A 23,640-nucleotide genomic window follows, 5' to 3' on the forward strand; every position below is an offset into this window, starting at 1 on the left:
CCGACCTTCCGATCGGCAAGCCCAAGAGGCTCAGTGGTTCTGGTGGACACACGGGCAACCATGGACACCATGTTGGCAAACCTTGCCCTAGGCAGTTGACATGAATTAATAATAATAATAATAATAATAATAATAATAATAATAATAATAATAATTTTATTATTTATACCCCACACAACTGGCTGGGTTTCCCCAGCCACTCTGGGCAGCTTACAACATATCTAAAAACATAATAAAAACATTGATCCATTAAAAACCTCCTGATACATGGTTGCCTTCAGATGTCTTCTAAAAGTTGTGTAATTTTTCTTATCTCCTTGACATCTGAAGGGAGGGCGTTTCACAGGGAGGACACAGCTACCAAGAAGGCCCTCTACACAACTATCCAGGTCATTACAAACTAATTAATGGAAACATGCAGTTAAAAACCATCCAACTAACTGAGTATTTATAAAACCACAAATGAATCACGAGCATTAAAGAGGGAGTCCCGCAAAGGAGCAACCACGGAAGAGATCCAGCTGTTCAGCTCTCCAAAACCAAAGATGGTTGGAGCAGGACCTCATCTGCTACTCTTAAGAGTATGGGGAAGTTAATATGGAGGCTTCACCTCCTGTGTGAATTCTCTGATGCCGAATAAGATTTGTGCTCTGGCTGAAGCTCTTTCCACACGCTAAGCATTTATATGGCTTCTGCCCTGTGTGAATCCTTTGATGTTTAACAAGGCCTGATTGGTCGCAAAAGGTCTTGCTGCAGTCCGAGCATTTATATGGTCTCTCTCCCGTGTGGATTCTCTGATGTGACGTAAGATGCGTACTCTGACTGAAGCTTTTCCCGCACTCCAAGCATTTATATGGCCTCTCCCCTGTGTGAATTGTCTTGTGGTTAATAAGGCCGGACTGATTACAAAACCCCTTCCCACAGTCGGAACACTTGTACGGTTTCTCCCCAGTATGGATTCTCTGATGTGATGTAAGGCTCGTACTATGGCGGAAGCTCTTTTCACACTCGGCGCATTTGTACGGTTTCTCGCCTGTGTGAATTCTCTGGTGTTGAATAAGACTAGTGCTCTGGTTGAAGCTCTTGCTGCAGTGTGAGCAACTGTACGGCCTCTCCCCTGTGTGGATTCGTTGATGTGACGTGAGGTGCGTGCTCTGACTGAAGCTCTTTCCACATTCCAAGCATTTATACGGCTTCACCCCTGAGTGGAGCAACTGATATTCTGTGACACTTCTGTGCTGGCCGAAGCTCTTCCCAAACTTTAAGCTTTTGTTGGTTTTCTCCCCTGTGTGGATTCTCCAATGTCCACTGAGGCACTTGCTTCTCCACTTCTCTGCTTGTTGTTGTTCTTGAACTACGATTTCATGGAAGTCTCCGTCCTGGAAAGGAGTGGCTTTATCTCTGCCCTTCTCCACGTGGTTTCCCTCTGGCCTCTTCGATCCATCTTGATTCCAGAAGTTCTCTTTCAATGCCTCCTGCTGGCCTGCTTCTGAGGAGGTCCTGCAAGGTTCACCTTCATCTTCGCTCTCCCATACACCACCATCTGAAATGAAGAAAGAAACCTGATAAAAGCCATGAATAAATCATTCAAAACCAGGAATCAATCAGTCAGTCAATCAATCAATCAATCAATCAATCAATCACAGACCTCCTTAATAATACTCATAGAACAGGAACATTCTTTCATATGGGGTGGACTTGTAAAAGGTTAAAATAATATTGGGAAATGATACATAATGAATTGAAAAAAATGTTTAAAAGTACTTTCTCCAAAAACCCCAGTCCTTTCCGTTCGGGATAATTCAGACGGAAATTCCCAGGTGTCCAAAAAGTGGTATATTTATGTATGCCACTACTGCGGCCCGTGTTTTGTTAGCCCCAAAATGGAAAATGAGCGAGGTCCCGACCAAAGAAGATTGGCAATTTAAATTGACAGAATATGCACAACTTGCAGACTTAACATATAGAATAAAAGAACAAGTTTTGATGGATGGAATACTAAACGGCATAGATTTTGTAAAATATCTTAAGGATGTAAAAATGAGTACTTTAAATTGTAAAACAGAAATTTTAATTTATATATATGCAGCAATGCAGGAATCTCAACTAAAAAATCCACTCTGAATGTGGCCTAGGTTCTATTCAGAGTGGACACATTGAAATGAATGAGTTCATTTGGGCCGCAGAGCAGCGGAGGATCACATTCCACAACATCTCCACCAGGACGCCACTTTAAACAGCCACAGCTTCCCCCAAAGTATTCTGGGAGCTGTAGTCAGTTAAAGGTGCTGAGAGTTGTGAGGCAACCCTCTCTTCCCCTCAGAGACCTCCAGAGTTCCTTTTTCGTGTGTGTATATAAAAAATACTCATTTTACATCCTTAAGATAATGATTTCCCTTCTTCTCTTTCCATGGTTCATTTTACATATCATAAATCCCTGCATATTTTACAAAAACTATACCATTCAGTATTCCATCATTGCATCCATCAAAACTTGTCTACATTGTTGAATTTATGCTAACGCTGCCAGCGTTTTCAGCTGTACACAGTAATTTCCCATATATTCAATCAACGTTTTCCAATCTTCTCTAAACGTATGTTCATCTAGTTCTCTTATTCTATAAGTTAAATCTGCCAAGTGTGCATATCCCATCAGTTTAAGTTGCCATTCTTCTTTAGCTGGGACCTCGCTCGTTTTCCATTTCTGGGCTAACCAAACACAGGCTGCAGTTGTTGCGTACATAAATAACCTTTCTTGACACCTAGAATTATAGAATAGAATCATAGAATCCTAGAGTTGGAAGAGACCACAAGGGCCATCGAGTCCAACCCCCTGCCAAGCAGGAAACACCATTGGAGCACTCCTGACATGGTTGTCAAGCCTCTGCTTAAAGACCTCCAAAGAAGGAGACTCCACCACACTCCTGGGCAGCAAATTCCACCGTCTAACAGCTCTCACTGTCAGGAAGTTCTTCCTAATGTTTAGGTGGAATCTTCTTTCTTGTAGTTTGGATCCATTGCTCCGTGTCCGCTTCTCTGGAGCAGCAGAAAACAACCTTTCTCCCTCCTCTATGTGACATCCTTTTATATATTTGAACATGGCTATCATATCACCCCTTAACCTCCTCTTCTCCAGACTAAACATGCCCAGCTCCCTTAGCCGTTCCTCATAAGGCATCGTTTCCAGGTCTTTGACCAGGCATTTGACCAGTCTGAAAATTCCCAAAGTTCCTTGTGAAAATGGTCAAACTACTCTGGGAATTGGAAGAGAGGCCTTCTAACAACTGTCTCTTAGCAAACTGCAACTCCGACAATGCTTGGGGAGCGGAGTCATGAATTTAAAATGAAAATGCAGATAGGGCCATAGGCTCTAGAGAGAGAGAAGCGGAGAGTAGCTTCCGGAGGTCAGTCCAGCAGGGAATGTCAAACTATCCAAGGCACACATGGAAAACCCTCCTCCTTACCCAGCAGGTCCTCCTCGTCCTCGTCCTGCTTGGCTGCTGCATGCGGCTGCTTCTCCCTGGCCTCAGGTGGTGCCTGGCCAGAAATGGAGGAACCTGCAGCTGCTGCCGCCACCACCACCACCTCCTTCTCCTCAAAGACCACCTGCAACAAGCAGAGCATCTCTCTTGCATTAGTATACCTGAAGGAGCGTCTCCACCCCCATTGTTCAGCCCGGACACTGAGGTCCAGCGCCGAGGGCCTTCTGGCGGTTCCCTCGCTGCGAGAAGTCAAGTTACAGGGAACCAGGCAGAGGGCCTTCTCGGTGGTGGCGCCCTCCCTGTGGAACGCCCTCCCACCAGATGTCAAAGAGAACAACAACTACCAGACTTTTAGAAGACACCTGAAGGCAGCCCTGTTTAGGAAAGCTTTTAATGTTTAATAGATTACTGAATTTTAATATTTTGTTGGAAGCCACCCAGAGTGGATAGGGAAACCCAGCCAGATGGGCGGGGTATAAATAATAAATTATTATTATTATTATTATTATTATTATTATTATTATTATTATTGAAAGTATCAGAAGCAAAGGTTTGATTGCGTCCTCCACCCTGCCCTTACCGACCTCATTGCCATGCAGAGGGGAGGAATCAGGACTCAGTTTCATTAAGGCATGTTTAGGTGCAAGACGGACCATGCAACAAAATGTCACCGCTCAGGAGCGCTCTTGCTCAGGATGCCAGTCAGGCCCTTTTTCAGCCCTACCGTTCCATCCCATCCCCAGGTTCCCTGCCCTACTGCCAGTCAGCATTCTGTGCCCACTGAGCACGCTCAGTCTTCTTGGGAATGGTTTCCCCCACTTCTGTACTACTGCAAAACTAGAGGTTCCTCTGCAGCCCACCTGCCCATCGTAGAATCATAGAATGTTAGAGCTGGAAGGGACGCCAAGGGCCATCTAGTCCAAGCCCTTGCAATACAGGAATCCTGCCCGCAGTCATCCTTGGGTGGGCTCAAACCACCAGCCTTCTGTTCAATAGTCAGATACACTGACCAAACCTTATGAGGAATGGTTGAAGGAGAAGGGTATGCTTAGCCTGGAAAAGAGGAGGCTGAGAGGAGACATGAGAGCCATCTTCAAATACAGTCATACCTCAGGTTACAGACAGGTTGCGTGTTTTCAGGTTACGGACGCGCCGAAACTCGGAAGTACTGGAACGGGTTACTTCTGGGTTTTGACACCTGCGCATGTGCAGAAGAGCTAAATCGCGCTTTGCGCATGTGCCGAAGTGCAACCCGTGCGTGCACAGACGTGGCGCTGCGGGTTGCGAACGCTGCCTCCCACACGGATGTGTTAGAGTTCCTGTTCCATGATGGCAGTCATAGGATTGTTGTCTTTCACATGACGGTATATGTTTTGACTCCAGAGAGTGGGATGTGATGGAGGCAGCATGTTTGTGTTACTGTGTTCCGTGAAGTGGGACTGTTGTCTTTTGTTCTTTTTCTCTTTGCTGTCTGATGCTAGAGAGAGAGGGAGCCATGTTGCAGTGCTCTGTGTGTGTGTTTATATGTAAATAAAGTAGATTAGCCAAAATGCTGAGTTGCTGAGGTCTGTCACGCAATGATGCGAAGACTCTGCAGATCCCTAAGTGTGTCGTGTCAGTTGGCATCGGTCGCTGTGATGTTCGGGCTGAAGAAAACTTTGAAGCTCCCGAACGATTGATCAGGAGGGAGAAAACATGCCAGTTGGGCATGTGTCTCTGCCAAAGTCCTACTCGAGTGTAGGCTGAACTCCTGACAGGATCATGTTTGCAACCTGAGTGTCTACTGTATCTCAAGGGCTGTCACATGGAAGAGGGAGCATGTTTATCTTCTGCTCTTTAAGGCAGGACTCAAACCCATGGCTTCAAGCTCCAAGAAAGGAGATTTTGACTAAACATTAGGAAGAGCTTTCCGACAGCAAGAGCTGTTTGGACAGTGGAATGGTCTCCCTCGGGACACTGTGGACTCTCCTTCCTTGGAGGTTTTTAAGCAGAGGCTGAATGGCCCTCTGTCATGGATGCTTTGGCTGAGATTCCTGCATTGCAAGGGGGTTGGACTAGATGACCGCTGGGGTCCCCTTCCAACTCTACAATTCTATATTATTTCCTGATACCTTACTTCTTCTGTGTGCATGGTAACTACATAAGGTTTTTCCTGAGAAAGGGCTGGCAGTCGGGTTGGCTGCTAGCATGTAGGACTGTAAGGGGATTCCTTCTGTGGCCAGCTTTGTTGCTGAGTCGCAGAACCCAGCCACACAACTCGGAATTGGACACCATGAAGCCCTAAGGGGAGCCTGGATCAGGCCAAAGGCCTGCCTAGTTGAACATCCTGTTCTCACAATGGCCCAATGGGAAGGCCACCGATACTGACACTAACCACAGCCAAGTGGTCCCACCTGGCTTTTCGGATTGACCTGAGTCTCCCGCTGCCTCAACAGGAAACCTTCTGCCAGGGCCACCGCCTGGGAGCAGGTCTCCGGGCCGTGATCCCTGACCCAGCCCTGGATCTCCGCTGGCAGGATGGCCAGGAACTGTTCCAGGACCAGCAGCTCCAGGATCTGCTCCTTGGAGTGCCTCTCCACCTTCAGCCACCCCTGGCAGAGCTCCTGGAGGTGGCTGTAAGCGCTGCTGGGCCCCTCGGCCTCCTGGTAGCAGAAGTGCCTGAAGTGTTGGCGCAGCTTCTCCCTCCTCAAGGCGTCCCCTCTCAAGATGGCTGCCTTCACTTTCCCATAATCCTCTCTGTCTCCAGCGTCCAGCCTCTCAAAGGCCCACTCGGCTTCTCCCCTGAGGGCCGGCAGGAGCCGGGCCGCCCATTCCACCTTGGGCCACCGGCAGGCTTGGGCCACTTGCTCGAAGGAGGCGAAGAAGGCCTTGGCGTCGTCCCAGGGGGTGGGCTCCTCCGGCAACTGGGGGGCTCCCCATTCTGAGTGAGGGGACTCCACTGTCCTCAAAAACTCCTGCCACTGGGCTTCCCAGCAATGGGCCAAGCCGTCTTCCGATTCCTCCTTCACGCGATGCGGGGTCCCCCTTTCGAGGAACCCCTCGGCGTTCCCCGAATGCCTTGCTCTGGGGAGTTCACTCTGCGCCTCCAAATCCATCCTGGGTTTGCGGCCACCAGCATTCAAGAGGGCATGAGCGGCTTTCCCTGTTCCTTCTGGTTCCTCTCTTTCTCCCCAGGCTACAGGATATCCCTCCTCCATTTTCATCCCTGGGCAAAGGTGCGCTGTGGAAAATTCCAGAAGAAACCACAGTGAGCAAGGTGGGGGAGCCACACTTTGGGCCTGAAAAGCACAGAGAAAGAAATTGACTGAGGTGAATGGTCAGCCTCTCATAGGGCTGGAATAAATGAACTCTCCCTCTTTCTTTCTTTCTTTCTTTCTTTCTTTCTTTCTTTCTTTTCTGAGAAATTTGACTTTATGGGAAGATTGTGGTCAGCTGCAGGAGAGAATGGGGCTCATGCACCTTTGTGTAGAAGCTACAAGCAGCCATGCTTCCTTACTGTTACTGCATTAATACTGCCTGGAAGTGGATGGGAAGTGCCAGAAAGAAAGAAAGAAAGAAAGAAAGGGAGGGAGGGAGGGAGGGAGGGGGTAGTTGGCCAAGGAAAGGCTGCAATTCATTGGTAATTCATCTGCCTTGCACTCAGAAGGTCTTGAGTTCTAATCCCCCATGGCAGTGGTTCTCACGCCACACCAGGATTTTTTTATTTTTATTGATAAGAAGCACATTGGAGAACAAAAAGAAACACCTCTTGGCAGTGTTTTATTTAAGACACATAACACAACTACTTTATAATATGATCATGGGACGTACAGAAAGTATAAAACAATGCAGCTACGTAAGAACATCAGTCATTCCCAAAGTATAATTCTAAACGAGCCTCTTACATACGCACCTTAAGTACGTATGCAAACTCACTGAGAGGTGTGAGCTTGTTTTTGCCAGATAATCCAATTTACATTGGTCCGATTTGAGGCAAACAAACTCTCATCAACACAAATGAAATGTTCAAATGTTTCTTTGATCGTCCTCAGATCTTCCCACCTGACTTGCCATCCTTTCATGTCACGCCTTTGAGAACCTACTTTATGGTATCTCCAGGTATTGCTGGGGAAAAGATCGAAACCCCCGGAAAGCCACTGCCAGCCAGTGTAAACAATACTGGGCAAACGAGACTCTTAATCTCAGGGTTATGGGTTCAAGCCCCAACGTTGGGCAACAGATTCCTGCATTGCAGGGGGTTGGAAGACCCTTGTGGCCCCTTCTGACTTTACGATTCTATGAACTGGGCTGACTCAATATAATAACAATAATTTTATTACGTATACGCCACCCATCTGATTTGGCTTGCCCCAGCCACTCTGGTCGGCTCCCGGCAAAATATGAAAAACACAATCAAATGTTAAAAGCTTCCCTTATACAGGACTGTCTTTCCTATATAGCGTAGCCCATGGGTAGGTAGGGACGCGGGTGGAGCTGTGTGTTAAACCACAAAGCCTAGGACTTGCCGATCAGAAGGTCAGCGGTTCGAATCCCCGCGACGGGGTGAGCTCCCATTGCTCGGTCCCTGCTCCTGCCAACCTAGCAGTTCAAAAGCACGTCAAAGTGCAAGTAGATAAATAGGTACCGCTCAGGCGGGAAGGTAAACGGCGTTTCTGTGCGCTGCTCTGGTTCACCAGAAGCAGCTTAGTCATGCTGGCCACATGACCTGGAAGCTGTACGCCGGGTCCCTCGGCCAATAAAGCAAGATGAGCACCGCAATCCCAGAGTCAGCCATGACTGGACCTAGTGGTCAGGGGTCCCTTTACCTTTACCTTTATGGGTAGGCAAACTAAGGCCCGGGGGCCGGATCTGGCCCAATCGCCTTCTCAATGCGGCCCGTGGATTGTCCAGGAATCAGCGTGTTTTTACATGAGTAGAATGTGCCCTTTTATTTAAAATGCATCTCTGGGTTATTTGTGGGGCATAGGAATTCATTCATCCCCACCCAATATAGTCCGACCCCCCACAAGGTCTGAGGGACAGTGGACCGGCCCCCTGCTGAAAAAGTTTGCTGACCCTTAGCGCCGTAGCCCCCCAACATTTCTCTAATGAAAATTTTTAAAGCGGGACATTGCCGGATCAAATCAGAAACTGGGACGGCTTCTCTAAATACGGGGCTGTCCCTGGAAAATAGGGACACTTGGAGGGTCTGATATAGGCAGCAGTTTACTATGGCTGAACTGGGGGGTGCACTGCCCCCCCCCATTATCCCCAATTGAACCAGCCCCTCAACCCTGCATTTGTGCAAAGCTCTTTCTGGATCTAGAAGGGGCTGAGTGGGAATAATGATGATGATGATGATGATGATGATGATGATAATAGGTTTGTCATTGCTCAATTCCAATTATTATTATTATTATTATTATTATTATTATTATTATTATTATTATTATTATTTATACCCCGCCCATCTGGCTGGGTTTCCCCAGCTACTCTGGGCAGCTTCCAACGGAATGATCCTGTGCGTGGTAGGGGGATCTGAAGGAGCTTCTGTCTCTCCCCCCCCTTCATTTTCCACCCCTCCTGCTGCTTTGCCCCCCTTCCCTTCCAGATGACCCCCAATGCTCCCTTCCCAGTCCTTTGCCTGCTCCCCCCCCCCCAGCAGCTCCCTTCAGTGATTCACCTCCTTTCTGGGCCTTTCTGCTGCTTCTGCCTCTTTCTCCAGTCTTCCTGCAGATGCAAAGCAAGGCAAGGCAGCCCACTCCCCCTTTCCCCCCCACTACATACAGGGAAAAGGGCAATTTGCTCATCCCTTTCCATCCCTCTCTTCTGTCCTCTCTAGGAAGTAGGAGGGAAAACTCCTTCGGCTTAACCCTTTAGGCGCATCGCTGTCTTAAAAAAAAAACACCGCACAAAGCAAAACATCTCCAATTTGGATTATTAGAAAGGTCAAAAGGCCCTGGTGGGAATAAAGGAGCCTGGTGCCTTTGGGGGCATGAGGGAAAATGTACCTGGTTGTTTAGGGAATCATAGATTTATAGAATTGTAGAACTGGAAAGAATTGCTGTTAGCAGCTCTGAGCTGGGGAGGGCGGGATATAAATAAAATTATTATTATTATTATTATTATTATTATTATTATTATTATTATTATTATTATTATTATACCTAAGGGCCATCTTTCTGCAGGGCCTGCAAGACAGAGCTGTTCCGCCTGGCCTTTGGTTTGGACTCAGTCTGACCCTTATGTTTCCCTCCCTTTAGGGTTTTGATCTATGGGCTACTTTTAAAATGAGGCTGCATTTTAAATTGCATTTTAACCTGTATTTTAAATTGGGTTTTTTCCCCCTATTATGTTTTTACTGTAATTTTACTGGTGTTAGCCGCCCTGAGCCCGGGTCTGGCCGGGGTATAAATGAATTATCATCATCATCATCATCATCTAGTCCAACCCACTGCAATGCAGGAATGCTTCTTAACGTGTGAGATGCCTGTTTTTAGGAACCCACCTCATCTTTATGATTGTAAAATTCCTTAACATTGTTTTTTTCTTTTTTAAATACTTTGCTTTAATGTTGTGAGTTGCCCTGGGGCCTGTAGGTAATTAATAAACAAGCAAACAAATAAACAAGCAAGCAAGCAAATAATATAATTATATAGTACATAAATTCGATTTTAAAAATATTAAAACAGTTTTACTTGTTTTCAGTGGGTTTTTTATTTTTAAAAAAAACACACGCATTATTTAACTTTTTAAATACTGGTATATATTGTGTGTTGTTAGTTATGTTCTGCCTGAACTGGAGCAACACCTCCACTGAAAGAAAGAAAAAGAAAACTGGGATTTTTCATGTTTTGGAAAGTGATGGGGGTAAATATGGGACAATGTGAGGTGGTCCCATAAATACAAGGATCCTAGGCCACAAAGGGCTTTAAAGATAATGTAGAAACAACTAATCCACCCTAATCACCTTTGGTGAACATGCCCAAAGATTAAGACCTTCTGGGAGATGATCTATAACGAAATGAAAAAGGTATTTAAATATACCTTCCAGAAGAAACCAGAGGCCTTTCTCTTGGGCATGGTTGGCCAATTGGTGCGAAAGGAGGATAGAACTTTTTTTATGTACGCTACAACAGCAGCAAGAATAATCATCGCAAAGTATTGGAAGACACAAGATCTACCCACCCGGGAAGAATGGCAGATGAAGGTGATGGAGTACATGGAACTGGCTGAGATGACTGGCAGAATCCGGGACCAAGGAGAAGAGTCAGTGGAAGAAGATTGAAAAAAATTCAAAGTTTATCTTCAAAAACATTGCAAAATTAAGGATGGCTAGAAAGATGTTGGAAAAAGAAAATTATGTGGTTTTAGTAGAAATGACATAAAGGATTAAGTAAAATGAGTTGGTGAAAGAGAGAATGTAAAATTATGGTATATTAAGACAAATTATTAAGATAAAAACAAGGTTGGAAGGATTTGCTGAAATAATAATTTGAATTAGAATACAAAAATGGGAGGTGTGAGGAGGTCAAGGAAATAAGTAAAGGAAAGAAAGCTATGTAAAGGTTCGAATTGTTCTTTTTTAATTGACTGTATTTTTTTCTGTATTTTTTATTTTTATTTTTTCTCTTTTTTCTTTTTGTAACCTTTAAAATTTGAATAAATATTATTTTTTTTAAAAAAAGAAACAGCTAATCCAAGGGCTCTATTTGGAGTAGGCTTTCCCTCTCCCTTTTATATCATGTTGTTGGCATCCATCAACAGACAATGGAGTGAGCCTGTGTGTGTGTGTGTGTGTGTGTGTGTGTGTGAAGTCAAACCACTGTGTTAGCAGCAAGGAAGTGACCTCCATAGGGCACAAGCCTGGACAGTGTGTCTGGAGGTCCCCGGCTGCCCAGATGTCAAGACCCCCCTCTCAGACTCACTGATGTGGTCCAAAGGAAAGCAGAGCAAGATGTTTGGCACCTGTTTAATCTTAAGCCATTTCTTGTCCTGACGATAACCCACAAGGCAGTGGAGAATTAGGATCAGAATTTTTCTTCTCCTAGATGGCCTATCTTCCCAGATGGACGAGGCCCATCTGCCCCTTTTATATTAGAATACAGTGGTACCTCGGGTTAAGTACTTAATTCGTTCCGGAGGTCCATTCTTAACCTGAAGCTGTTCTTAACCTGAAGCACCACGTTAGCTAATGGGGCCTCCTGCTGCCGCCGCACAATTTCTGTTCTCATCCTGAAGCAAAGTTCTTAACCTGAAGCACTATTTCTGGGTTAGTGGAGTCTGTAACCTGAAGCGTCTGTAACCCAAGGTACCACTGTAATAATTATTTTAGGCTACGTCTCTCAAAAATATTGTTCCTGCCTTGTTTAATTTATCCTGCCATTTTCCTTCCGCACTCATCTTGTACTTTGGCTCCATTCCTTCTCTGCGGTTAAAGCACTGTGACGCCACTTTTAACAGCCATGGCTTCCCCGCCAAGAATTCTAGGATCTGTCGTTTGCTGAGAGTTGTGCTACAATTCCCAGAGTGGTTTAACAATCAACTCTCTCTTTTCAGGGAACTCTGGGAACCGTAGTTCTGTGAGGGGAACAGGGTTCTCCAAACAGCTCTCAGAACCCGTAACAAACTACAGTTCCCATGATTCCTTGGGGGAAGCCATGGTGATGGAAGTGGCACCAGGGGACCTTAAATGTATGGTGGGAAAGTTGCTGTCCGAGGTTCCCTGCCCCAGATCTTGAGGCAGAGCCAGACTCCGCACCTGATAATGAAGTTGAGTTAAGGAATGCAAACCTTTCCGAAGCTGCCCTGAACATGAACGATTTGTGAAAGGGATAGAACCACAAGTTCTTTCGTCAGCTTGGGTTAGGGTCGCCATCCAGGGAGAGAACCGGCAAAATGTGTGGGATTTCAAGGCTGATTGTCTAAAAAAAAGCTGAAGAAGTTTCCTAAATATAAAAAGGTCAAGAACTTTGAGTTTCTTTTTCCAAAAAAGAAAATAAAATCAGGAACTTTTGTGTCTTCTAGAAATATGGCAACCCTAACTTGGATACAATTTTAGTTTCAAACAAACGGAAGAAACGAGAGCACAAAAGCTTATTCAAAACCACCAACTTTTAATTCTCTCCCCTTCCCTCGTTAATGTAATGTGGAATTGATAGTCAAATGGGAAAAGCAAGAGAGTCGGTGCCTTGGAGTGAGCCATTTTTGAGGAGAGAGCCTGGGGTGGGAGAAATCAGGAAGGGGTCATCTTCCTTCTCAGCGATGGTCTCTGCCAGGGATGGAGGTGGCTGTAGTCTGTTTCAGGAGAGACAGAAGGAGGGTGACACTTTGTTAGTCTCTCCTCATCTTCTCAGGAGACGAAGTCACCTGCCTCTTGAAACCCCCGATTTCAAGGACCACCAACTGGTCAACTGTTGAGGCGAGGGAAAGAGAAGTAAATAACCGAGACGACAGGAAAGAAGAGGGTTAGGATAAAAATCCGTTCACAACCACACACTATGGTACCACTTTAAACAGTCATGGATTCTGGGAGCTGCAGTTTCCTTACAGGTGCTGAGAGTCATAAGGAAAGACCCCTACTCCCCTCACAGAGCTACAATTCCCAAAGTTCCCTGGAAAAATCAACAATACTTATTGGCTTATCTCTCCTGACCGTTGTCAGGATGACTAGTTAAATATCATTAAGCCTATTAGGTAGTTTTTTAAAGCTCTAAATTAGAGCTCCGAATTACTGTCCTGCCTCACATGATAAGAGGAGGTTAAGGGGTGATATGATAGCCATGTTCAAATATATAAAAGGGTGTCACATAGAGGAGGGAGAAAGGTTGTTTTCTGCTGCTCCAGAGAAGCAGACACGGAGCAATGGTTCCAAACTACAAGAAAGAAGATTCCACCTAAACATTAGGAAGAACTTCCTGACAGTAAGAGCTGTTCGACAGTGGAATTTGCTGCCAAGGAGTGTGGTGGAGTCTCCTTCTTTGGAGGTCTTTAAGCAGAGGCTTGACAACCATATGTCAGGAGTGCTCTGATGGTGTTTCCTGCTTGGCAGGGGGTTGGACTCGATGGCCCTTGTGGTCTCTTCCAACTCTATGATTCTATGATGTTGTCAAGCTGAGAAGCTTGGAATAGACTAGACTAGACTAGACTAGACTAGACTAGACTAGACTAGACTAGACTAGACTAAAATAAAATAAAATGTGTTATATCTTACTGGCCTCTCAGGGTTGATGTCTGCTATGTAATATGAAGAAGAAGAAGAAGAAGAAGAAGAAGAAGAAGAAGAAAAAGAAGAAGAAGAAGAAGAAGAAGAAGAAGAAGAAGAAGAAGAGGAGTTTGGATCTGACATCCCGCTGTATCACTACGCGAAAGAGTCTCAAAGCGGCTAACATTCTCCTTTCCCTTCCTCCCCCACAACAAACACTCTGTGAGGTGAGTGGGGCTGAGAGACTTCAGAGAAGTGTGACTGGCCCAAGGTCACCCAGCAGCTGCATGTGGAGGAGCGGAGACTCGAACCCGGTTCCCCAGATTACGAGACTACCGCTCTTAACCACTACACCACATTGGCTCTCTTAAGCACATTAAGGAATAAAAAAAGGTCCAAATTATATGAATAACAATAATTACTGGCCTACCCCTCAGGGTTGTTGTCAGCCTTATCAGCTAAGCAGCATTAAGTGCTAAAAACAGACTAGACAATTGCGAGTGAACGCTGTTCCGTTATTCTTACATGGGCCACTCGAGTTCCCAGCGGTGCCCCTCCTGGTTCTGGTGCTTGGCTACTGGTTCATAGGACCTCACAGAAGGCTTGTTTTTCCTCGATTCCAGGTGTCCCCCTCATCTGTTAGCAGGAGGGGCCTTGTACCTCCACGTCGTCCTCGTCATCTTCCTCACATCTCTCCAGCTCACGCCTCCGGGCTCGGTAGGAAGCTGAAAGGGGACAGAGGGAGAAGGCCGTTTCACTGCGGACCATGACCTCTCGCTGTCACTGAGATACACGGAGCTGGGCCCTTGCCACGACCCCCATTGTGAAGAGCCAAGCAGGGAAGCATGAGAAAATGTTACCACCGGAATGGAGTGCTCTGGTTGTGGTGTTCAGCCAGCCACGCCCTCCTTCAGTACTCCATTCCGCCTCTTTGCCAACGGACGCTCAACATTCTGTGCCCACTGGGCATGCTCAGTCACTATTAACGTACTGGTGGAATCGATGCTCAACATTACCCAGCAAATGGGTAAACTCAGCCTTGGCCCAGTATACCTGAAGGAGCGTCTCCACCCCCATTGTTCTGCCCGGACTCTGAGGTCTGGCTCCGAGGACCTTCTGGCGGTTCCCTCACTGTGAGAAGTGAGGATACAGGGAACCAGGCGGAGGGCCTTCTCGGTAGTGGCGCCCGCCCTGTGGAACGCCCTCCCATCAGATGTCAAAGAGATGAACAACTACCTGACATTTAGAAGACATCTGAAGGCAGCCCTGTTCAGGGAAGTTTTTTATGTGTGACATTTTAATTTATTTTTAATCTTTTTAAAATATTTATTTTTAAATATCAAAGAAATAAACAACTCTCTGACTTTTAGAGGACATCCGAAGGCAGCCCTCTTTAGTGAAGTTTTTTATGTTTGATGTTTTAGCGTGTTTTTAATATTTTGTTGGAAGCCGCCCAGAGTGGCTGGGGAAACCCAGCTAGATGGGCTGGGTATAAATAATAAATTATTATTATATTATTACTCCCCTCCCCACTGGTCTCCCAGAACCAGGAGAGGGCAGAGCAGAGACAGACAAGGCAATGAAGTCTCAGACTGCTTGGGAGAGGAGATGGGGACCTTCAGCTCTCACAACTGCCTCATTGGGGCAAGACCTACCGGGATCTGTGTTGCCGTGCTCACTAGGCCTGGCCTCTGGAGCTGATTGTTTCTTTGAGTATAATAATAATAATAATAATAATAATAATAATAATAATAATAATAATAATTTATTATTTGTACCCCGCCCATCTGGCTGGGTTTCCCCAGCCACTCTGGGCGGCTTCCAACAAAGATGAAAAATACACTAAAATGTCACATATTAAAAACTTCCCTGAACAGGGCTGCCTTCAGATGTCTTCTGAATGTCAGGTAGTTGTTTATTGCTTTGACATCTGGTGGGAGGGCGTTCCACAGGGCGGGCGCCACTACCGAGAAGGCCCTCTGCCTGGTTCCCTGTAACTTGGCCTCTCGCAGTGAGGGAACCGCCAGAAGGCCCTCGGAGCTGGACCTCAGTGTCCGGGCAGAACGATGGGGGAGGAGACGCTCCTTCAGATATACTGGACCGAGGAGTTAACATCACTGACGCCTGCTGCTGGCACCCTCCCACTTACCCGGCAGGTGACGGTCCTTGAAGGGGGGGCGTCCCGCTGCGTCCCACACGGCCCGCATCCGGTTGAAATACGGGGGGATGACCGCAGGCTTCTCCCTCCCTTCCGCGGCAGGCCGCCCGGCTGCAAAAAAGTCCGTCTTCAGCTGTTTCCACTTCGATCGGAGCTGGTCGATGTTCCTGACGAAGCCCTGAGCCTGGAGCTGGTCCCTGATCCTCTCCCAGTGTTGGTGCCCCCTCTGGGAGCTGCTACTCATCAGAAGGGCCAGGGCGGGACTCGCTTTGATGCTGCTCAGCAAGGCCACAACTTCCTTCCCTTCCCACCGCTGGCCACGGATGCGGGAGGGAACCATCTTGTGGAGGACGGGGGGTTGGCCGGGTTCACTGGTGGAGCCCATGTGCTGGGCACCACAGAAATACGGGCGCTTGTAGGGTTTCTCCCCAGCGTGGGTCCTTTGATGGACGAGGAGCTTTGCGCTGCAGAGGAAATACTTCCCACAGACTTGGCATTTTACCGGCTTCACCCCCATCCGGGTTCTCGTTGGGAGGATGGCGTTCCGGCCGTAAGAACTGTAGGCAGTCCGTTTCCGGTTGGTGTCGATTCCTACCGGGACTGCAGCTGGGGTTTCCGTGGGGGTCAGGCAACCCAATCCATCAACTTCCTCTGCCATCAGCTTTTTCTGACAGCCGTCTGCTCTTCCCTGGCGCCCTGAGGCATTTTCTTGCGCACAACACTCGGAAAAGCTCTCCTCCGTTTTCCACACCGATGTCCCGTGCGGACATTCTGCCTCAGAGTCTTCCGCCGCGTAGTCTTCCCCGTTGCAGATGGTGACCCAACCTTTGGCTGCTGGAGAAAGGAGAAGAGAATCCTAAATACACTCAGAGCTTTGAGAGAAACGAGACTTGGAAACAGAGGGGGAACGCGCTTATTTGATAGAGGAAAAAAGCACATTCTTTTCAAAGACCTTGGGTGCAACTTTAGGACAGCCCTGTTTAGGGAAGTTTTTAATGTGTTATGCATTACTGTATTTTAATATTTTGTTGGAAGCTGCCCAGAGTGGCTGGGGAAGCCCAGCCAGATGGACGGGGTATAAATTATTATTATTACTATTAGAATCATAGAATCATAGAATCATAGAGTTGGAAGAGACCACAAGGGCCATCGAGTCCAACCCCCTGCCAAGCAGGAAACACCATCAGAGCACTCCTGACATATGGTTGTCAAGCCTCTGCTTAAAGACCTCCAAAGAAGGAGACTCCACCACACACCTTGGCAGCAAATTCCACTGTCGAACAGCTCTTACTGTCAGGAAGTTCTTCCTAATGTTTAGGTGGAATCTTCTTTCTTGTAGTTTGGAACCATTGCTCCGTGTCCGCTTCTCTGGAGCAGCAGAAAACAACCTTTCTCCCTCCTCTATGTGACATCCTTTTATATATTTGAACATGGCTATCATATCACCCCTTAACCTCCTCTTCTCCAGGCTTCTTCTTATTATTATTATTATTATTATTATTATGCAGTACAGTCGTACCTTGGTTGCCGAACGCCTTGGAACTCGTACGTTTTGGCTCCCGAACAATCAGAAACCAGAAGTGAGTGTTCCAGTTTTCAAACGATTTTCAGAAGCCAAATGTCTGGCACAGCTTCCGATTGGCTGCAGGAGCTTCCTGCAGCTAATCAGAAGCCACGCTTTGTTTTCCGAATGTTTTGGAAGTCGAACAGATTTCTGGAATGGATTCTGTTCGACTTCCAAGGTATGACTGTACAGTGGTGCCTCGCAAGACAAAATTAATTCGTTCCGCGAGTCTCTTCGTCTAACAGTTTTTTCGTCTTGCGAAGCACGGCTATTAGCGGCTTAGCGGCTATTAGCAGCTATTAGCGGCTTAGCGGCTTTTCGTCTTGCAAAGCAAGCCCATAGGGAAATTCGTCTTGCGAAGCACCTTGAAAACGGAAAACTCTTTCATCTAGCGAGTTTTTTGTCTTGCGAGGCGTTCGTCTTGCGGGGCACCACTGTATATTTAACAAGGTGATGCCTTTCATTACAGGTCAGTCAGTCTAACTCTCTAGCCACTAATATGCTTACACTGATAATAATAATAATAATAATAATAATTTTGGTTTTGGCATCTGGGAATCAGTGGAGGAGTGGGCCTTTGGGGTTGAAGTCAAACTCTTGCAAGGTTGCAGCGCCTGCTGGGGCTGAAGAGACTGATACTACAGTCATACCTCAGGTTAAATGTGCTTCAGGTTAAGCGCTTTTGGGTTGCGCTCTGCGGCGACCTGGAAGTAACGGAACATGTTACTTCCGATTTTCGCCGCTCGCACATGCGCAGATGCTCAAAACGATGTTACGCGCATGCGCGGAAGCGGCAAATTGCGACCTGCGCATGCTGCGTTCACTTCTGGATGCAAACAGGACTCCGGAACGGATCCCGTTCATATCCAGAGGTACCACTGTACAACTAATAAAAACAAAATTCAACAAATAAGAGAAACTCATGCACAAAAGGCACTTGCTTCATACCCATACCCAGCAGGCCAGCTTCTCCCTTGTCATCTTCCTGCTTGGTGTCGATGCAGAGAAGCCCCTGCTTGTTCAGGGACGGACCCCGGCCTTCCTCGGAGGAGCTCCCAGCCACCTCTTCAAACGTCACCTGAAAAAGCAGAGAGGAACCTGGTCAAGGCAGAACTGAGATATGCTCAGCAGAAGATTTTGGTCTGAGCAAGTCCCTCAGTTCTCATCAGCAAATTCATATACGAGATAAATCCATATAAGGTCTCGTATTTTTCACTCCATAAGACGCACCAGACCATAAGACGCACCTAGTTTTTAGAGGAGGAAAACAAGAAAAAATATATTCCGAATGAAACAGTGAATGTATGATTTTTGTGATTCATGCTGTGGCCACAGACGTGATTTGACAGTGAGTTTGGGGTAGCCCAATGCAAAAAACCTGAGGATCCATGTGGATCTGTGCTTTGTAACCACACTTTTGTGCCATAGCGGCCCCATGAAACAGTGGGTACGTGATTTTTTTGGTACAGGCTGTAGCCATGTACATGCTATGTGATCTGATGGTGAATTTGGGGTGACTCAATGCAAAAATCCTGAGGATCCATGGGCTTTTACCTCCCCTCTCCCAGGCAGCCTCCTTTATCTCTAGCGTCCCTTATCTCCCTCCCCGATCGCTTGCCGATTAGAGGCTTTATTTCAACCACTACTACCCTCTTTCAAAAAAATAGCATAATCTGCTTTTCACGGCGCTCATCTCGCTTTATTGGCCGAGGGAGCCGGCGTACAGCTTCCGGGTCATGTGGCCAGCATGATTAAGCCGCTTCTGGTAAATCAGAGCAGCGCGTGGAAACGCCATTTACCTTCCCGCCGGAGTGGTACCTATTTATCTACTTGCACTTTGATGTGCTTTCAAACTGCTAGGTGGGCAGGAGCAGGGACCGAGCAACGGGAGCTCACCCTGTCATGGGGATTCGAACCGCCGACCTTCTGATCGGCAAGCCCTAGGCTCTGTGGTTTAACCCTAATAAGCCCTAGTAAAAAATATTATTAAAAATAAAGAAGGAAAAGGTGGCCATATGGCCTCACCTGGCTTTCTTGGCTCTGGGCCACTTCCTGCCTCAACAGGAAGTCCTCGGCCAGGGCCACCGCCTGGGAGCAGGTCTCCGGCCCACACTCCCTGACCCAGCTTTGGATGTGGGCTGGCAGGATGGTCAAGAGCTGCTCCAGGATCAGCAGCTCCAGGATCTGCTCCTTGGAGTGCCTTTCAAATTTCAGCCACTGGCAGCAGAGTTCCTGCAGCCGGACGTAGGCCCCTCTCGGCCCCTCGGCCTCCTGGTAGCAGAAGTGCCGGAAATGCTGGCGGATCTTCTCCCGGCTCATGGCGTCCCCTCGCAAGATGGCCGTCTTCACTTTCCCATAATCTTCTCTGTCTTGGGCCTGGAGCCTGCGGAAGGCCCGCTCGGCTTCCCCGCTGAGGGCCGGCAGGAGTCGGGCCACCCACTCCTCCCGGGGCCACCGGCAGGCTTGGGCCACCTGCTCAAAGGAAGCCAGGAAGCCCTTGGCGTCGTCCCACGGCGAGGACTTCTCTGGAAAGGCTGGGATGCCCCAGTCCGGATGAGGAGACTCCACCGTCTTCAGGAACTCCTGCCACTGGACTTCCCAGAGCTCAAGGGAGCTCTCGCTTGGCTCTTGTTTGATCTGATCCCCCGGCATCCGTCTCAGGAATTCTCGGATGTTCCCAGCTTGGAGGACATGAGGGGCTTTCGCTGCTCCTGGAGATCCCGCCTCTCCCGATGTTAGTCCTGTGGGGGTCTGATCCCCCCTTTTCATATTTGAGAGGGTTCACGGAAGAGCGAACAAAAACCGAGTGGAAAATTTCAGAATAAATTCCAGTGGTCGGCTGAGGGAAAAAGGGGGGGGGGGTCACGAGAGAAAATGAGCACAAATAAAAGACTGACAACAAACTTGGAGGGGTAGCTAATGCCGCAGAAGACAGAATTAGAATTCACAATGAGCTTAACAGATTGGAGAACTGGGCCCGAGCTAAGAAAATGAATTTCAGTAGGGAGAAATGTAAGGTTGTCCACTTAGGCAGGATGAACTAGATGCACAAATGCAGTCATACCTCATGTTATGTTTGCTTCAGGTTGTGTTCTGCGGTGACCCAGAAGTACCGGAAAGGGTTACTTCTGGGTTTTGCCACTTACGCATGTGCAGATGCGCAAAATGACACCATGCGCATGCGCAGAAGCAGCGAATCACGACACGCGCAGACGCGGGTTGCGTTCTGCTCATGTTGTGAACTGGCCTCCGGAACGGATCCCGTTCGCAACCAGAGGTACCACTGTATATATAGGATGAGGGGACACCAGGCTTACTAGCAGTACATGTGAAAAGGATCTAGGGGTCTTGATTGACCAAAGCTTAACATGTGACACAGCAGCAAAAAAAATGCCCATGTTATTCTAAGCTGCATTAACAGAAGTCTAGTCTCGCTCTATTCCATAGCTGTCAATTTTTCCCTTTTCTTGCGAGGAATCCTATTTGGAATAAGGGAATTTCCCTTAAAAAAAGGGAAACGTTGACAGCTATGCTCTATTCTGCCTTGGTCAGACCACACCTGGAATACTGTGTCCGGTTCTGGGCACCACAATTTACGAAGGACATTGACAAGCTGGAAGGTCTGCAGAGGAGGGCAACCAAGATGATCAAGGGTCTGGAAACTAAGCCCTATGAGGTACAGTTCAGGCTTGGAAAAGAGGAGACTGAGAGGAGATAGGATAGCCATCATCAAATATCTCAAGGGCTGCCCCATGGAAGATGCAGCAAGCTTGTTTTCTCCTGCTCTGGAGGGTAGGACCCGAAACCAATGGCTTCAAGTTGCAAGGAAGGAGATTCCGACTAAACATCAGGAAAAAAACTTTCTGACTGTAACAGCTGTGGAACAGACTCCAAAGGGAGGTCTGTTCCTTCCTTGGAGGCTTTTAAGCCGAGGTTGGAGGGCCATCTGTCATGGATGCTTTCGCTGAGATTCCTGCATCACAGGGGGGTTGGACTAGATGACCCTGGGACCCTTCCAGGTCTACAGTTCTATGATGCTATGCCCTGCATAAGGCAGCTTCTCTTGGAGAGAGACCACCACCTTCCATCACCCCCCCCCCACCCGCCGTGATTTTGCTGTGCGCGTTTCTATATCAGAAGGAGGCATCTCCAGACAGGCAACTTTAGCAGGGATTTACGCTTTACACACACAGAGGAAAAGAGGGAACGAAATGAACGTTTGCGAAAGGTCTTCCCTCCCAAAAGCAGTGCAGAGTGCGACCCTCCTGAGGTCACCAGGCAGCTTTTGCAACCGGAGAGACAGAGGAAAGTGGTGATGGGAGATCTTATTAAACATCGATCTTGCAAATCCCTCCACCCATCGCCCAATACCTTTTCCAGGCTGGATCCTGCTCTCCTCTCTTGTTTTCTGCAGCAAAAGGAAATTCAAAAAGCCATCTCAGGACCATCCCAGGGAGCTGGGAGGACTCATTGCCTCTCTAGGAAGACGGTATCTCTTGGCTTTTAACCCTTTGGGGTTGACTTTCCCCGCCACCAACACCGGGAAAGTGAGAAGTGTAACCTGCCTGGTTTGGGCTCCAGAGGGAGAGAAGGGATTTAAACAACGAAAGCAGGAGGCGGAGGAGGGCAGATTTTCATTCATTCATTCTTAGCACGGCAGCGGCTCATTAACTCATTAGCTGCCACCAGCCTCATTAGCTGCCATTAACTCATTAGCTGCCACCAATACAAGATGGGTGACACCTGGCTTGAGAGCAGTACATGTGAAAAGGATCTAGGAGTCTTGGTTGACCACAAACTTGACATGAGCCAACAGTGTGACGCGGCAGCTAAAAAAGCCAATGCAATTCTGGGCTGCATCAATAGGAGTATAGCATCTAGATCAAGGGAAGGAATAGTGCCACTGTATTCTGCTCTGGTCAGACCTCACCTGGAGTACTGTGTCCAGTTCTGGGCACCCCAGTTCAAGGAGGACAAACTGGAACGTGTCCAGAGGAGGGCAACCAAAATGGTCAAAGGCCTGGAAACGATGCCTTATGAGGAACGGCTAAGGGAGCTGGGCATGTTTAGCCTGGAGAAGAGGAGGTTAAGGGGTGATATGATAGCCATGTTCAAATATATAAAAGGATGTCACATAGAGGAGGGAGAAAGGTTGTTTTCTGCTGCTCCAGAGAAGTGGACACGGAGCAATGGTTCCAAACTACAAGAAAGAAGATTCCACCTAAACATTAGGAAGAACTTCCTGACAGTAAGAGCTGTTTGACAGTGGAATTTGCTGCCCAGGAGTGTGGTGGAGTCTCATTTGCTGCCCAGGAGTGTGGTGGAGTCTCCTATGTCAGGAGTGCTCTGATGGTGTTTCCTGCTTGGCAGGGGGTTGGACTCGATGGCCCTTGTGGTCTCTTCCAACTCTAGGATTCTATGATTCTATGATTCAACCGGTGAAGCTTCTCCACATCCTCTTGAATCGAGGCTTCCAAAGGCAGAGCAACCTTGCCAAGGGGGAAGGTGGCAACCTGCCTGCCGCCCGTGCATTTTTCTTGTTTAATGGGATCGTCTAATTACTTATTTCAGTTACAGCTGCTTGTATTTTAATGAAATTGATGTACTGTGGATTTTGAGCATGCATGCAGGATTGCTTTCTTGTGTTGTTATAATTGTGGACGCTTACATGCTAAGGTTTATAGGGGGTTGCTTCATTGTATATTTAAATTATTGTGGATCTTTATATCTGGATGATTAACTGGGATTGTTTCATTCCGCGTTTTAATTAGGGATGCTTGTGGTTTAATGTTGCATAAATGTCTATATGCTTCTGGTTTGATGATGCATAAATGTTTCTAGCTGTAAAAAGCGCAGAAGCCTACTTTGGCATTATGAGGTAAATATTGATTGGCACCTGCCAGTCTTGGAAAACAATGGAGAAGTACATCTTTGAGGGTGAAGTCGAACTGTTGGGAGCTTGCAGGAGAGACATGTTTTGTTGCAACCAGGGAAGGTGACGGCGTCCAGTTGCGCTGCTGCAGATGCCATGGTGTTTCTCTTCTCTGCACTCCTCCCAGTGGTCTTTTCTCCTCTGATCACTGCTGTTGATTTGCAGTGGAGTGCAGAGAGAAGAAAAAGTGGGGGGGGGGGGGATGAGGGAGCACGTATGGGTGAGAAACCCATTAGGCATGGGGTTTCAGTTTTCTCTGCCTCATTTCTGCAGTCTTAAATTTAGTTATCCAAATTGCCGCTCCACAGTAAAAGGAAGGAG

General features: G+C 47.4%; 2 protein-coding genes across 6 annotated transcripts; both read right to left on the reverse strand.

Annotated features, from left to right (window-relative positions):
* Positions 1 to 139: 139 nt before the first annotated feature.
* LOC309336668 (uncharacterized protein) lies at positions 140 to 9,322 on the reverse strand. 4 transcript variants are annotated; one of them, XM_081852805.1, is made up of 4 exons: positions 9,145 to 9,322; positions 5,894 to 6,702; positions 3,465 to 3,606; positions 140 to 1,543 (listed from the first exon to the last, which is right to left on the reverse strand). In XM_081852805.1, exons 1-4 carry the CDS (start codon positions 9,269 to 9,271, stop codon positions 576 to 578), a joined length of 2,046 nt encoding a protein of 681 aa, XP_081708931.1. In that variant the 5' UTR covers positions 9,272 to 9,322; the 3' UTR covers positions 140 to 575. The 4 variants fall into 4 exon arrangements, with proteins under 4 accessions (XP_081708931.1, XP_081708930.1, XP_081708932.1 ...); XM_081852804.1 differs by having other exon boundaries at positions 5,876 to 6,702; XM_081852806.1 differs by having other exon boundaries at positions 5,876 to 6,760.
* Positions 9,323 to 12,557: 3,235 nt separating this feature from the next.
* LOC309336768 (uncharacterized protein) lies at positions 12,558 to 21,875 on the reverse strand. 2 transcript variants are annotated; one of them, XM_081853067.1, is made up of 6 exons: positions 21,759 to 21,875; positions 19,413 to 20,226; positions 18,342 to 18,465; positions 15,815 to 16,654; positions 14,191 to 14,390; positions 12,558 to 12,874 (listed from the first exon to the last, which is right to left on the reverse strand). In XM_081853067.1, the coding sequence occupies exons 2-5, from the start codon at positions 20,154 to 20,156 to the stop codon at positions 14,305 to 14,307; spliced, it is 1,794 nt and encodes a 597-aa protein (XP_081709193.1). In that variant the 5' UTR covers positions 20,157 to 20,226; positions 21,759 to 21,875; the 3' UTR covers positions 12,558 to 12,874; positions 14,191 to 14,304. The 2 variants fall into 2 exon arrangements, with proteins under 2 accessions (XP_081709193.1, XP_081709192.1); XM_081853066.1 differs by having other exon boundaries at positions 15,815 to 16,657.
* Positions 21,876 to 23,640: the final 1,765 nt, after the last annotated feature.

The sequence above is a fragment of the Podarcis erhardii genome (genome assembly GCF_964252035.2).
Source record: "Podarcis erhardii genome assembly, chromosome: 2".
NCBI classification, from domain to species: domain Eukaryota; kingdom Metazoa; phylum Chordata; class Lepidosauria; order Squamata; family Lacertidae; genus Podarcis; species Podarcis erhardii.

Excerpts from the sequence above, each read along its gene's own strand:
- LOC309336768 (XM_081853066.1), bottom strand. The coding sequence starts at position 20,156 with ATGAAAAGGGGGGATCAGACCCCCACAGGACTAACATCGGGAGAGGCG. Across the intron at positions 18,466-19,412 it reads CCCAGAGCCAAGAAAGCCAG|GTGACGTTTGAAGAGGTGGC; the intron begins GTGAGGCCATAT and ends CTGCTTTTTCAG. Across the intron at positions 16,658-18,341 it reads GGGAGAAGCTGGCCTGCTGG|CAGCCAAAGGTTGGGTCACC; the intron begins GTATGGGTATGA and ends TCCTTTCTCCAG.
- LOC309336668 (XM_081852804.1), bottom strand. The coding sequence starts at position 9,271 with ATGAGCAAATTGCCCTTTTCCCTGTATGTAGTGGGGGGGAAAGGGGGA. Across the intron at positions 6,703-9,144 it reads CAGAAAGGCCCAGAAAGGAG|CGCACCTTTGCCCAGGGATG; the intron begins GTGAATCACTGA and ends AATTTTCCACAG. Across the intron at positions 1,544-3,464 it reads GGACGAGGAGGACCTGCTGG|ATGGTGGTGTATGGGAGAGC; the intron begins GTAAGGAGGAGG and ends TCTTCATTTCAG.